A 15,088-nucleotide genomic window follows, 5' to 3' on the forward strand; every position below is an offset into this window, starting at 1 on the left:
ATATGATCTTATTTGAAAATAGGGTCTTTGCAGATGATCAAGTTAAGAAAAGGTTATTAGGGCAGTGCCTGTGGCTCAGTGAGTAGGATGCTGGCCCCATATACTGAGGGTGGCGAGTTTGAACCTGGCCCTGGCTGAACTGCAACAAAAAAGTAGCCAGGCATTGCAGCAGGTGCCTGTAGTCCCAGTTACTTGGGAGGCTGAGTCAAGAGAAGCATGTAAGCCTAAGAGCTGGCGGTGGCTGTGAGCTGTGACACCACAGTACTCTACTGAGGGCAACAAAGTGAGATTCTGTCTCTAAAAAAAAAAGGTTATTAGAGTAGATGTCAATCCAATATGATTGATGTTCTTATAAATATGGGAAATTTGGACACAGACAGATGCATACAAAAAGAAGATAGGTGAAGGCTGAGGGAGAAGTCCATTTACAAGTCAAGGAATGCCTTTTAGCTGCCAGAAGCTAAAAGAGAGGCAGAGAAGATTCTTCCTCACAGCTCATAGAAGGAACCAACCATGCCAGCTCCTTAATTTCAGACTTTTAGAACTGTAGGACAATAAATTACTGCTATTTAAACCACCCAGTTTGTGGCACTGTGTTAGGACAGCTTCAAGAAACTAAGGCCTACGCTCATTTGATTATACCAATATCATCGCTAGCTCAACATGTTCTAAAGTCAAATTGTTATCTCCCCCTGAAAAGGGCTCATCTTCCTGCAGTCTCTGGCTTAGTTGTTTAAAACACTTTCTATCCAGTTCTTCAGGTTAGAGACCCAGAACTCTGTTTCCTTCTCTCTTTTCTTGCATCCATCTAATAAAATACCAATATTTTCCAATTCTACCTTATAAATATTTGTCATGTTTCTTTTCTTCATCTCAGCTCTCCTTGCCATAGTTCAGTCTTCACCACTGTCATGTGGACTTTACAGAAAGTCATTTAACTCATCTTCCTGATTCTCGAATTAGGCCAAAGTGTCTTTATTTAACAAGAAAATCTGCCCATATTAATATTGCTTTGATTGCTACCTTATTGATTATAAGATACACTTCAATTTCCCTGACATGACAAAACAAGACCTCTATATTCTGGCCTACGCACTTTCCTAAACTCATCTTCTATCCTTCCCAATTATGTATGTGGGTGATTCCCTTCAGAATCCATCCTATTTCTTGTTTTCATGCTTTTGCACAAGTTGGGCTCTAGTATGGGAAACTTACTGCAGCACTCCCTGTTAAATGTTTAGCTCAGGAATTACTTGCTGAAGGAGATGCCCTGTGCCCTTTGGCTTGAGATTGGAACCCCGCCCTTGTGGTCTCCCATAATGACCTGATTATTTCTCTTCTATTGTACATAGGGAAGTATACTGCTGCCTTTTATTGTGTCTGTCCTCCACGTTAAAATAGAAAATAGTGACTGTGTCTCATTTACTCCAGTGTCCCAGGAGCCCAGACTCCAAACTCTGACAAGATCTCAGTAATTGCTGAGTTTATTCAGGCTTGGTTCTCTATATCCTTGCCCTGATTTTTCACTTATCATAATTGTCTATCACACTGCCTGTATATAAAATGATTTGGTGGTTTTAATCCCTACTTCGTAGTAGAATTTAGCATAGGGGTCAACTCAGAACATTGTCCTGAACCCTCTGACATCCACAAATGATCATTTTATAAAAATATACTTCCTTTCATGTTTTGAGCTTTGTATTTGAATAAACCACTGAATTAATTGAATCCTAAAAGAGGAAAGATGATAGACTTACACAGGGTAATTTGGATACAGTGTTAAAAGAGACAATTTTGACAGAATTGTGCAGGTGGTAGGGAAACCACAATGAATTCTATAGCACCACAGAGCTGGCAAAACAAAGGGACAAAAAGCTTGAAGGGACAGGGCAAGAGAGAAGCTACCAGAGCAGGTGGGGAGGGCTGCCTTCCAGGAGCTGGGAACTGTAATGGAAAGATCAGCCACTGAAAAATCTAGTAGAAGCCAGTGGACTAGGAATTATGGGATGCAATCCATGTAGGTCAGCCTCTTGGAACCTAAGCAGGATGGAAATGGATGGAGCACATACAGGTAGCCCCATGTGGACAACACCGAATCCAATGAAATTAAGTTAATATTATTTTCCCAAACTGGAAAAATCATGGCCCTAGTAAGGTTGCCATCCTGGTTTAGAAGTTTTAAAATGTTTCTTGCATCCATAAACAGAATCTAACATATAGGCTCCCACGCTGCAGCTCCTCTTAACTCATTGATAATTCTATGAAGATGACAACTTTGTTCTGGTTTATTATTTATTTAAATTTTTATTCATCCAAAATTTCCTCAAAAGAAGTCTGAATAAAAGAAAGAACTTATCTCATATTTGAAAAGAGCTATAACAAACAAAATTCTTTCCGTTGGAATTTTCATCACTGGAGTTTTCTCATTTATGAAATAAAGTATCTAATGACTTTTCCATCCACAGTAGAATAACTAAAAAAGGAAAATGACAAGAAATTAAAAACTTCAAATTGTGCTTCTGTGGTTATAACCATAGATGAAATCATTATTCTTTACCTTCATAAATATGTGAGTTTCCTTTCTTTAGCCCAGTCTTGGATATCTGCTTCTCCAAATATGATGTAGAAGATCAGTCCTAATAGGTTAATGGCAAACATCAGGAAAAAGGTATACTTCCATCCAAACTCAGGGTCCTAGGGACAAAAAAACCCAAGTAAATATTACTCTTTTTATGTTTTCTTCTATAAAAATTATTAATAATTCAGATGACATTCACTAGTGGGTTTCTATATGGAAATTCATTTCTTAAAGGTGGCTTGATAGAAAAGATTTCAAAATGCATTAAAAATCTTCTTAATAAAGGGGATTTGGGAACCTTCATGATTAACCTTCAGAACTTCACTTATCCCTACATTGTGCCATACATTTTGCACGGATCTTGTTTATGTAAGCTTTTGACATTCTTCCTACATTGTGATGGTGTAATGAAAAATTTATGGGCTTTTGAGCTAGATAAATTTAAGTTAGAAGAATTCTGATTGTACATCTTCATAGTGTAAAGACTTATCCTATCATATATTTAGTTGAATCACTAAGAAATGAGGATAATATTCAATTTTTACAATTGGCATGAGAATTAATAATTAAATGAGTTTACTGTATATGAAATAACTATGTAAATGCCCAAATGCATCAGACATTTAAAAATGTTTGCTTTCTTTATTTCTTTTTGCATGGTTATGCAAATGAAAATTTCGGTGTTACAGAGACATGGCAGGTTGTTATCTATGCATGGAATCATCACCCCAGGATACCTATGTGGCTGTATGATTTCAGATTCAAAGATGGCAATTGCCTGTGGTTCGTTTTTTAGCTCCAGAATGAACCAGGGTGGAGATCACTATTTTACTTTACCAGGCTCATCTTCATGACACAGTTACCTACAATTTAATTTTAGTTTCCAATCTTTGACTATGTTCTCTACAAATGGATTTGGCAAAATATTTTAAGAATTCTCGTTGACAAGAAATTCTACCTGACTGAGAAGAAATCCAGTGATAATGGGGACCAGGATAGCTGCTATTTGTGAAAATTCTCTTGAGACTCCTGCGAGGAAACTGGAATACCTGTGGGGGACAAGAATTTTCCAGGCTATATCCAGAGATGTTTCATCGTAACCTGCATCCCTGATCTGTGTATGAATCAATAATTTAATTATATTTTTATAATGGAACACAATTACAATTACATATGAGGTCTGACAATTAAGTTCACGAACTTGCCACTGTGCACTTATATTGGCAGCATTGTACAAAGAACTCAGTAAGGTTTTGTTACCTAGGTATATCCATTTCTCACAGCTGTGTTTGTGTCAATGTGTGACGGTGTCAATGTGCAGCAATGTCTTTCTGAGTGGTGTTCACTATTGCTGCGTGTTTTTGTGTGCTGTTGTGAGAATGTTGGGGCGTGAATTAGAGCAATGGGAAAACATTAAATTTCTTGTTAAATTTGGCAAGAGTGAAGTGAAATCAGAGACATGTTAGTCCAAGTTTATGGGGGTAATGCCATGAAGAAAATGGTAGTGTACAACATTTTTCTGAAGGGAGAGAAAGTGTCAAAGGTGGCCAAGAATAAGCAGAACTGACAAAAACACAAAATCCATCAAATTGGGTGTCAAAATTGTCAGCTGACTGTGAAAAGCATAGCAGACAGAGTAAACATTGATAGAGAAACAATTAGGAAAATCTTTTTTTTTAATTGAGATTCATTGAAGGTACAAAGAATTAGGTTATACTGATTGCATTATTAGATAAAGTCCCTCTTATAATTGAGTCCCACCCCCAAGAGGTGTGCCATACACTGAGACCCTCTATCCCCCACACTCCTCCCCTCTCCTTGTTCCCCCATTCTCCTACCAGACCCCTTGTCTTAGCTCACCTACTGCCTTCATATTAGAATTGAGTACATTGGATTCTCACTTCTCCATTCTTATGATGCTTCACTAAGAAGAATGTGTTCTACCTCCATCCAGATTAATATAAAAGATGTAAAATCTCCATCTTTTTAATGGCTAAATAGTATTCCATAGTATACATATACCACAGCTTGTTAATCCATTCCTGGGTTGGTGGGCATTTAGGTTGTTTCCACAATTTGGCAATTGTAAATTGAGCTGCAATAGTCTAGTGCAAATGTCCTTATGATAAAATGATTTTATTTTCTTTTGAGTAGATGCCTAGTAATGGGATTTTAGAATAAAATGGGAGCTCTATTCTGAGTTCTTTTTTTTTTTTTTTTGCAGTTTTTTTTTTTTTTTTGGCTGGGGCCGGGTTTAAACCCACCACCTCCAGTATATGGGGCTGGTGCCCTACACCTTTGAGCCACAGGCGCTGCCCTATTCTGAGTTCTTTGAAGATTCTCCCTACTTCCTTTCAAAATGGTTGCATTAGTTTGCAATTCCACCAGCAGTGGAAAAGGTTTCCCTTCTCTCTACATACATGTCAATATCTGCAGCTTTGAGACTTTAGGATGTGGGCCATTCTCGCTAGGGTTAGGTAATAGCTCAAGGTAGTTTTGATTTGCATTTCTCTGATGATAAGGAATGATAAGCATTTGTTCATTTGTTTGTGTGTTTGTTAGACGTTCATCTGTTTTCTTTAGAGAAGGTTCTATTCATGTCTCTTGCCCAGTGATAGATATATGGGATTGTGGGATCTTTTTTTGTTGATTAATTTGAGTTCTCTTTAGATCCTAGTTATCAAGCTTTTGTCCAATTCATAACATGCAAATATCTTTTCCTATTCTGAAGGTTGTCTATTTGCTTTGGTTGTTGTTTTCTTAACTGTACAGAAGAAGCTTTTCAGTTTAATTAAGTCCCATTTGTTTATTTTTTTTGTTGCTGCAATTGCCATGCAAGTCTTCTTCATAAAATCTTTCTCTGGGCCGATATCTTCAAGTGTTTTCCCCAAACTTTCTTTGAGGATTTTATTATTATTATTACTATTATTTTGCAGTTTTGGCAGGGGCCAGGCTTGAACCTACCACCCCAGGTATACGGGGCCGGTGCCCTACTCCTTAAGCCACAGGCACCACCCAAGAATTTGTATTGTTTCATGCCTTCAATTTAAATCTTTTATCCATCTTGAGTCAATTTTTCTAAGTGGTGAGAAGTGTGGGTCTAGTTTCAGTTTTTAACATGTAGTTATCTACTTTTCTCAACACCATTTATTGAATAGGGGTTCTTTTCCACAATGTACGTTCTTGTTTGGTTTATCAAATTTTGGGTAGCTATAAGATGTTAGTTTCATCTCCTGGTTTTCTATTCTGTTCCAAATGTCAATGTGTCTATTTTTGTGCCAATACCTTGCTGTTTTGATCACTATTGCCATGTAGTATAGCCTAAAGTCTGGTAGGGTGATGCTCTTGGCTTTGTTTTTAATTACTAAGAACTGCCTTGGGTATATTGGGTCTTTTCTGGTTCCATACAAAATGAAGGATCATTTTTTCCAAATCTTGAAAGTATTATGATGGCATTTTAATGGGGATTTCATTGAATCTGTAGATTGCTTTTAGAAGTATAGATATTTTGACAGAATTGATTCTTCTTAGCCATGAACATGGTATGTTCTTACACTTGCTATTTCTTTTCTTAGTGTTTTGTAATTTTCTTTGTAGAGGTCCTTTACCTCTTTTGTTAGGTATATTCCTAGGTACTTCATTTTTCTTTTTGAAGCTACTGTGAAGGAAATTGTGTCCTTGATTAGCTTCTTATCCTGGCTGTTACTGGCATATACAAAGGCTACTGATCTGTGGACATTGATTTTCTATCCTGAGACATTACTATATTTTTTGATCACTTCAAGAAGTCTTGTGGTTGAGTCTGTGAGGTTCTCTAAGTATAAGATCACGTTGTTAACAAAGAGTGATAGTTAGACCTCCTCTGCCCTCATTTGGATACCTTTTATTTCATTTTCTTGTCTGGTGTATTGGCTAGAACTTTCAGCACTATGTTGAATAGTAGTGGTAATAGAGGACAACCTTGTCTGGTTCTAGTTCTAAGTGGAAAACTTTCAGTTTTACTCCATTCAGTATAATATTAGCTATGGGTTTGTCATAGATGGTTTTGATCAGTTTAAAAAATGTACCACCTATGACTATATTCTTCAGTGTTTTAATTAGAAAAGGATGCTAAATTTTATCCAATGCTTTTTCTGCATCTATTGAGAGGATTATATGGTTTTTGTTTTTGCTTTTGTTGATATGGTGGATTATGTTTATGGACTTGTGTATGTTAAACCTGCCTTGCATCAGTGGGATGGCACCTCTTTGATTGTGATGAATGACTCTTTACTATGTAGCTGTAATCTATTGGCTAGGATTTTACTGAGGATTTTTGCATCTGTATTCATTAGTGAAATTGGTCTGAATTTCTCCTTTTTAGTTGGATCTTTTCCTGGTTTTGGAATCAGGGTGATGTTTGCTTCATAGAATGTATTGGAAAAAATTCCTTCCTTCTCCATTTTTTGGAATAATTTCTACAGCTCTTCTTTGAAGGTTTGATAGAATTCTGGCGTGAAGCCATCTGTACCAGAGTATTTTTTTGTTGGGGGATTTTTTTATTGTTTCTTTGATCTCAGTTCTTGAATTTGGTTTGTGCAAGAGATCTGTTTCTTTTAGGATATGTCTAGGGAGATGGTGAAATCCAGATATTGATCCATTTCCTCTACATTGTAAAATTTGTGGGCATAGAGTTTCTTATAGTATTCAGAGATGATCTCTGGTATCTCAATGGCATCTGTTATTTCCCCTTTATTGTTTCTGATTGTGGTTATTAGAGATTTTACTTTTCTGTTTCTAGTTAATCTAGCTAACAGTTTATTGATTTTATTTTTTTTTTCAAAAAAACCAACATTTTTCTTTGTTAATTTTCTGAATGATTCCTTTGTTTTCAATTTCATTCATCTCTTATTTAATTTTGGTTATTTATTTTCTTCTCCTGGACTTGGGATAGGATTGTCCTTCTTTTTCCAATTCTTTTTTTTTTTTTTTTCCACACAAAGTATAGGTCATTTATTTTCCTTCTAGCCCTGGGTTCAGTACATAGATGGCTTCTCTTCGCCTTTTGGATTGATAATTTTCTCCAGGTTGTTGATGATGATATGATAGAGCTCAGCATAGAAGGTCCTCAGGCCCAGCACCATGGCCCTAAGTTGCCCATACACTGCCTCATCTCGCTTGTGCACCAAGGCTCGGTAATCCATTACATGGGTCTCCTTGGAGGCCTTAGCCACAGCATCCCCATGTTCTAAGAAGTACTTGGAAATGGTTGTCTGGAAGGCTTCCACTTTGGTCTTAACTGCATTCACCCTCTCCAGCACCTTATCCTGGATTGCTACCCCCAAATCATTTCCATCCTCAATCTTAGAGATCTGGTGCTGGATCCATGTGATCACCAGAATGCACTTCTCTTTGAGAGTCCAGACTTCTGGCTTAACGAGGGCAAGCAGGGACAAGACTTTCTCATTCCCAGGGAGGAATCCACACTTAGGGATTTCTTTCTTATCCTGTTTATCTGTTTCCTTCTCATCATCCTTGGCAGGGGGTCTGGGATAGGGATATCCAGTGGGGCCCGGAGGGAGGTCAGGTCAGCCACATTGAAGGAGTCATCTTGCAAGAGCTGGTTCAGGTATATGATTTTCTGTGGCAAGAATCTGTAGAGGAACTCCTCAGCCTCCTGGAAAAGATTTTGCCTGAAGACATCCACCTTCTTGAGGGCCTCCCTACTCAGGTGCACTCCACAAGACTTGGCCATGCTGCTTCAGTTGCTAGATCGGTCTCCGGCTAGCCTCCCAGGCTTTCGCTTTCACTCCTCTTTTTCCAATTCTATAAGATGATTCATGAGTTTGTTGATGTGTTCTCTTTCTGTTTTTGAAAATAGTCATCTAATGAGATACATTTCCAAGATTGCTCTTGCTCTATCCCACAAGTTTTAGTTACATGTTTGAGGAATTTAACAGTTTCCTCTTTTGTCTATTCCTGAACCCAATTATCATTCAGCATAATGTTGTTTAATTTCCAAGTGTTGTGTGGGGATGAACATTTTTGTTGGAGTTGAGTTCCATCTTTATTGCCTTGTGGTCTGAGAAGATACAAGGTATAATTTCTGTTGTTTTAATTTTGCTGAGGTTTGATTTGTATCCTAGGATGTGGTCTATTTTGGAGTATGTACCATGGGCTGATGAGAAAAATGTATATTCTTTAGCTTTGGGATGGTGTGTTTTGTTTAAGTCTGTTAATCCCATTTGTTCTAAGGTCACATTTAAGTCTTTTGTATCACTGTTTAGTTTCTGTTTAGAGGATCTGTTCATTTCTGTCAGGGGGATGTTAAAGTCTTTGACTATTATGGTGTTATGGGATATCATATTGCTCAGACCCATCAAGGTCTGTTTAATAAATCTGGAAGCATTTAAGTTGGGTGCATAAATATTTAAAATTGAAATGTCTTCTTGTTGACCAGTTCCTTTGACCAGTATAACATGCCCATCTTTGTTTTTCTTAACTTTAGTTGTTTTAAATCTGTTTGTATCTGAAAATAAGATTGCAACCCATCCTTTCTTCTGATTTGCATTTGCTTATCCCTTAATCTTAACTCTTGATTTGTCCTTCAAGGTTAGATGTGTTTCCTAGAGACAGCATATGGATGGCTTGTGCTATTTTAGCCAATCAGCCAACCTGTGCCTCTTCAATGGTGAATTCAGTCCATTGACATATATTGAGAGAGTTGATAAGTGTGGTGGAATTCTATTCATCTTATTTGATGAAAGTCTGTTGTGTTGTTATATCCTTTGTGCCATTACAGAAGCTAAGTTTTGACCTTTAGCTTCTGGTATTTATTTAGCTGGTGGTTCATTGTGATGGTCAGTGTTGGGTTTAGGTCTAAATATTTCCTGTAGAACAGGTCTTCTTGTGGTGAATTTCCTCAGTGTTTGTATATCTGCAGAAGATTTGATTTCTCCATCAATTTTGAAGGTTAGTTTAGCAGGATACAGAATTCTGGGCTAAAAATTATTTTGTTTAAGAATGTTGAAGGTGGATGACCATTCTCTTTTGGCTTAGAAGGTTTCAGTTGAAAAACCTGCTGTCATCCTAATGGCTCTGCCTCTGTAGGTCAGTTGGCACTTACTCTTGGTGGTTTGCAGATTTTTTTTTTCCATCTTGACTTTGGACAAGTTCATTATAATGTTTCTTAGAGAAGCTCTTTTTGAGTTGAGATGACCTGTGGTTTGATATCCATCTGAAGGGAGTGCATTGGGATCTTTAGTAAAACTTAGGGAAGTTTTCATTTATAATAGTCTCCAGTAAGGTTTCTATTCTTTTGGGAGAATCTTCTTCTCCTTCAGGAATGCCTATTATTCGTATGTTTGAATGCTTCATGGAGTTTTAGAGTTCTCTAAGTGACTGCTCTGCTTTCTCTATCTTCTTTTCTGCCTCTTTGACTACCTCAGTTAACTCGAACACTTTATCCTCTACTTCTGAGGTTCTTTCTTCTCCATGGTCTAACCTATCTTGGATACTTTCCACTGCATCTTTACATTCCCCGATCATCTCCTTCATTTCCTTAAGGTTTGCCATATCCTTTCGATATTCTGCATATCTCTCATTTGACTTTTGGTTCTGTCTTTCCATTTTCTCATCCGTTCCCTTTATTGTCTTTATCATCCATATTTTAAATTCCTTTTCTGTCAAATCCATTATTTCTTTACAGGTTTAATCTTCTGCAGTAGCTTCCTTATGGTCCTCTGGGAAAGTTGCTCTGCTTTGATTTTTCATGTTGCCCAGATTTTTCTGTTGGTTCCTCTTCATGTGTTCTTTCTTTTTGTTCACCTCATCTTCTTTTTACCTTCTCTCTTCCTCTTTTGTTTCAAATTACTTTTTCTCAGAGTGTGACCAAAAATACAGAAGTCTGTAGCTAGGCATTGTGGCAGGTGCCTGTAGTCCCAGCTACTTGGGAGACTGCGGCAAGAGAATCGCTTAAGCCTAAGAGTTTGAGGTTGCTGTGAGCTGTGACACCACAGCGCTCTACCAACGGTCACATAGTAAGACTCTGTCTCAAAAAAAAAAAAAATACAGGAGTCCTTGCTTTTAGTAGGAATATATATGTTGCAAGGACACCAGATGGCAATGTGGTTTTTTTTGGGGGGGGGCAGGGCTGGGTTTGAACCCACCACCTCCAGTATACGGGGCCAGCACCCTACTCCTTTGATCCACAGGTGCCACCCATGCAATGTGTTTTTTTTAGGTGATGGAGAATACAGCAAGTAGACTCTTTGGTTCTTATTTCTAACTGAATTGCCCTCAGTGATTGCCTGATTGTTTCCTCAGCATTCAGACCCCACCAAGTTGGCATCTTAAAGCTCCCCAGAATCCTTCAAGGGCAAGTCTCACAGTGCTCCCTGACTCCAGTTCCCATGGGGTGAGGAAGTTCATTAGCCTCTCCCAAGAGTGAGTTTTGATCCAGGCAGGCAGAACTAAGACAGCTGTGCTTTAAGCCTCTACTAAGACCTTCTCATGACCTTTCCACAATGGCAGCCCCCTGGCCACTGAGACCTTCCCAGTGTGGCTGTCTCACCAGCCAGCAAACCAATGGCAAATCCACTCCAACTGGTGTTCAAATCTGGTTGCTGTATACTGTTTGAGTCTGCCTATTCTTCCAAGCTTTCTGCTCAATGGGTAGTTTGCTCCCAAAGTCAAAAACACCAGAAAGGCTTCCTCCCGTCCTTGACCTTCATGGTGGCCGAGGGCTGGGAGGGAGCTGGCCAATCTGAGCAGGTTGCAATTACTTGCCTAATGAGTCAGATTTCCACCACTCTAGACCACACTCTGTATCCAGCTCATCACCTCCTCACTGTGCTTCCTGAGCTATGACACTGAGTAAGGTCCCAGCAGTGGGTATAGCTGTGTTCTCTCTTTTTCTCCAGTTGTACTAGGAGAGCTCAGTTGAATGATCTTTCTGGTTCACCATCTTGCTCTGCCCCACAATTAGTAATATCTGAACTGAAAATCTTGACATGAGAAAGGTGTGTACAAAAATGGTCCTGAAGGAGCTCACCAATTAACAAAAGCAAAGAAGAGTCAAAGTTTGCCAAGCTCTTTTGGAGAGGCAAGATAATGTTTTGGGCCATGTTATTACTAGTGATAAAACATGGGTGTACCAAACAACCCTAAAACAATGTGTCAACAGACACAATGGAAGTCAGCCAATTCTCTATGACCAAAAATGTTCCATCAGTCCAAGAGTTAAAGCAATGTTACTAACATTTTTGATATAAAAGAAATTGTTCATTATGAATTTGTGCCAGCTGGACAAATAATTAACCAAGTTTAGTATTTGGAAGTAGTGAAAAGGACACAAGAAAAAGTTAGACAAAAGCCACCTGAACTTTTTGCCAACAACCCATAGCTCTTGCATCACAATACACCAGCTCACATGGCATTGTCTATGAGGGAGTTTTTAGCCAGTAAACAAATAGCTGTATTGGAATACCCTCCCTACTTACCTGATCTGGTCCCTGCTGACTTTTTTCTTTACTCAAACATAAAGGAAATATTGAAAAGAAAACATTTTGATGACATTCAGGACAGCAATATGACAACAGCTCTGCTGGCCATTCCAGAAATAGAGTACCAAGATTGTTTGAAGGGTGGACTATGTGCTGGTGTTAGTGCATAGCTTCCAAGGGGAGTACTTCTAAGGTGACCATAGTTATATTTGGTAATAAGGTATGTATCACTTTTTATAGGATGAGTTCATGAGCTAAACTGTCAGACCTCATAATTATACTTTGATATTTATATCAAAAAGAACTTGTACTGTGTATATTCAATGAGAAGCACTAAGATAAATTAATATCCCTCTCCCAAAATATCTGGAAAAATGGCCATAGTTCCCTCTGTGGTCCTTGATTATGATTTATTCTTTTCTAAAGTTGAGGACTCAGAAAGCTGCAGTCTAAATCTTTTTCAGAAAATGTGAAACTAATAGTGGAGATAAGAGTCCTACCTTGGAGCAATATCTAAGGCATTGATGTAGACCCCTGCTTGGCATAATTGGCTTAGTCCACACGAGATTGTCAGAAAGGTAATTGTTGTGATATAGTTGGAATTAACGTAGGGCAGGGCCATAATGAAGGCTGAAGCAGGGAGATTTCCTAGGAAATGAAGAACAGACAAATTAAACAGTGAGATGCATCATTTGGTTGTTGCATGCCATGTGAATTATCCAACTCTCAAGTCCTGTTCTTACCTAAAACTGTGGCAATTTTCCTCACAGTGATGAGCCTAAAATTCTTGGTCAGAAGGAAATCTGCCAGATAGCCTCCCAGGATACCAGTGATCCAGGAACCAATAAAAGGGAAAGCTGATAGGACCCCATTCTGAGGGGGAAGGATTAAGTAAGTCATCATAATAAAGGCAATGAGACCAGAACTCTGATTGCTAAATCACTGAGATCATACTTTCTTAGGAAAATCAGTAACCTCTTAAATCATATTCCCAGAAAAGCTACTGATGTGAGTGTTAGATATTAGATTGTTTTTGACATAAGAGATATATACCTCAAATGGAATGATTTTTTGAAGGCAGAGTAATCAGTGAGTCATGCAAGAGGAAAAGGGGCACAGGGAAATATACTCACATCTCTGATGTTAACATTATACACAGAACCGATGTAAGTTGGTGTGTATACAATCAGTATGTTAAGTAACCACTGATGGCTGAAACAGCAAAAACAGAGGGACCAACAGGGTAGGGATTTGAGTATAGCCTTGATGGGAAGAGACTGCTTAGAAGAGCTGACCTGAAAACAAATTTACTTAGTTAGAACAGTAAAAGCTGAGAAATGTTTACATACTCTTATTCACCCTTAGAAATCCAGATGCTGACAAAAGGTCTCTGAAAAGGGTTAGAGTCCTTATGTGTACCTGCTGGTCCAAGGAGGACATGATGTATTCTTTTTCTGAAGTGCTTATCCATGGGTGAGAGACGGGGTCATCATAAACCAGAACAAACCAGAAAAAGCAAAAGACACAGCCAATGCCTCCTGCAAACACAGAGTAAAATTTGTAACTGGGCTGATTTCTGCCTCGCATGTGAATTTCTTTTATGATGGACATTTTCTGGTATAAGTCCTGGGAAAAGCTTTTATTCGTCATATCCCCTTTCCATTTCTTAAATGATTCACATGACTATCACAGCTAGAATGCACCCATTTCTTTACATTTCTTGTTTATTTGTGTGTGTAGAAATCACATACCCAAAGAATGGTACCATACTTGGTATGTCAATCTTTTTAATACTAGTGATTCTAATAAGTGTATAGAAACCACTAATTGTGATTTCTGTTTGCATTTTCCTAATGACTAAGGATGCAGACCTGAGCATCTTTTCACATGCTTATTTTCCCTCTCTATATCATAGAGACACATTGGTGTGTGTCTCTGCCCATTTTAAAATTTTATGTGTGGTTTATTATTAAATTTTGAGAATTATTTATACATTCTGGACAAGTCATTATAGATGGGTTTTGCTAGTACTTACTTCTTGTATCAGCTTGTCTTTTAATATCCTAACAATGCCTACTGAAGAGGAAATATTTTTAAATTTGATGAAATCCAGTTTATTAACTTCTCATTTCTTTTTTCTTAGTGCTTACTGAAATTTTTTTTTTAATCATTGGGGATTCATTGAGGGTACAAAAAACCAGGTTACATTCATTGCATTTGTTAGGTAAAGTCCCTTTTATCATTGTGTTCCGCCCCCAAAAGGTGTGTCACATACCATGATCCCCACCCTCCTCTCTCCTTCCCTCTTTCTGCTCTCCCCTTCTCCCCCCACCATGTACTAAGTCATTAATTGTCCTTATATAAGAATTGAGTACATAGGATTCTTGCTTCTCCATTCTTGTCTTGTGATGCTTTGCTAAGAATAATGTGTTCCACTTCTATCCAGGTTAATACAAAAGATGTAAAACCTCAATCTTTTTAATGGCTGAATAGTATTCCATGGTACTATTATATATATCAGGATATATATATCAGAGCTTGTTAATCCATTCCTGGGTTGGTGGCATTTAGGCTGTTTCCACATTTTGGCAATTGTAAATTGAGCTGTGATAAACAATCCAGTGCGAGTGTCCTTGTGGTAAAAGGATTTTTTTCTTCTGGCAGATGCTCAGTAAGCATGCTTTTGGTATTATACATACATTTAAGAAATCTTTGCCTAACCAAAGAGCAAAGATTTTCTTCTTTTTATTCTAGAAAGATTTTTATTTTTCTTTCAGATTTTATATTTAGGGCTGGGATTTATTTTGAGTTAGTTTTTATATATGATGTAAGATATGGATCAAATTTAATTTTTTCCATATGAATATCAAATTTTTGAGTATCATCTATTAAAAAGACCAGCTTTTTTCCAATGATTGCACTTTTGTCAAATATCAACTTATATTATATGTATGAACGTATTTATGACTATTCTTTTTCATTGATCTGTTTGTCTGTTTTTATGCTAATACCACACTGTCTCAATGAC

General features: G+C 37.8%; 1 protein-coding gene and 1 pseudogene across 4 annotated transcripts in view; both read right to left on the reverse strand.

Annotated features, from left to right (window-relative positions):
* Positions 1-279: 279 nt before the first annotated feature.
* Positions 280-15,088, reverse strand: part of SLC17A3 (solute carrier family 17 member 3) — a 36,793-nt gene continuing 21,984 nt past the window's right edge. For all 3 annotated transcript variants that reach the window (XM_023512608.1, XM_023512607.1, XM_003788776.3), the window contains 7 exons: positions 13,480-13,598; positions 13,194-13,355; positions 12,804-12,933; positions 12,561-12,708; positions 3,537-3,627; positions 2,558-2,694; positions 280-2,473 (listed from right to left, as the gene is read on the reverse strand). In XM_023512608.1, the coding sequence (XP_023368376.1) occupies positions 2,560-2,694; positions 3,537-3,627; positions 12,561-12,708; positions 12,804-12,933; positions 13,194-13,355; positions 13,480-13,598 (785 nt within the window). In that variant the 3' untranslated portion in view covers positions 280-2,473; positions 2,558-2,559. The remainder of the gene's footprint in view (positions 2,474-2,557; positions 2,695-3,536; positions 3,628-12,560; positions 12,709-12,803; positions 12,934-13,193; positions 13,356-13,479; positions 13,599-15,088) is intronic.
* Positions 7,546-8,522, reverse strand: LOC100966032 (annotated as a pseudogene). The gene has a single exon (XR_002773146.1). The product of XR_002773146.1 is annotated as a proteasome activator complex subunit 2 pseudogene (transcript).

This window comes from Otolemur garnettii, unplaced genomic scaffold (genome assembly GCF_000181295.1).
Source record: "Otolemur garnettii isolate 467f Iridium unplaced genomic scaffold, OtoGar3 scaffold00029, whole genome shotgun sequence".
NCBI classification, from domain to species: Eukaryota; Metazoa; Chordata; class Mammalia; order Primates; family Galagidae; genus Otolemur; species Otolemur garnettii.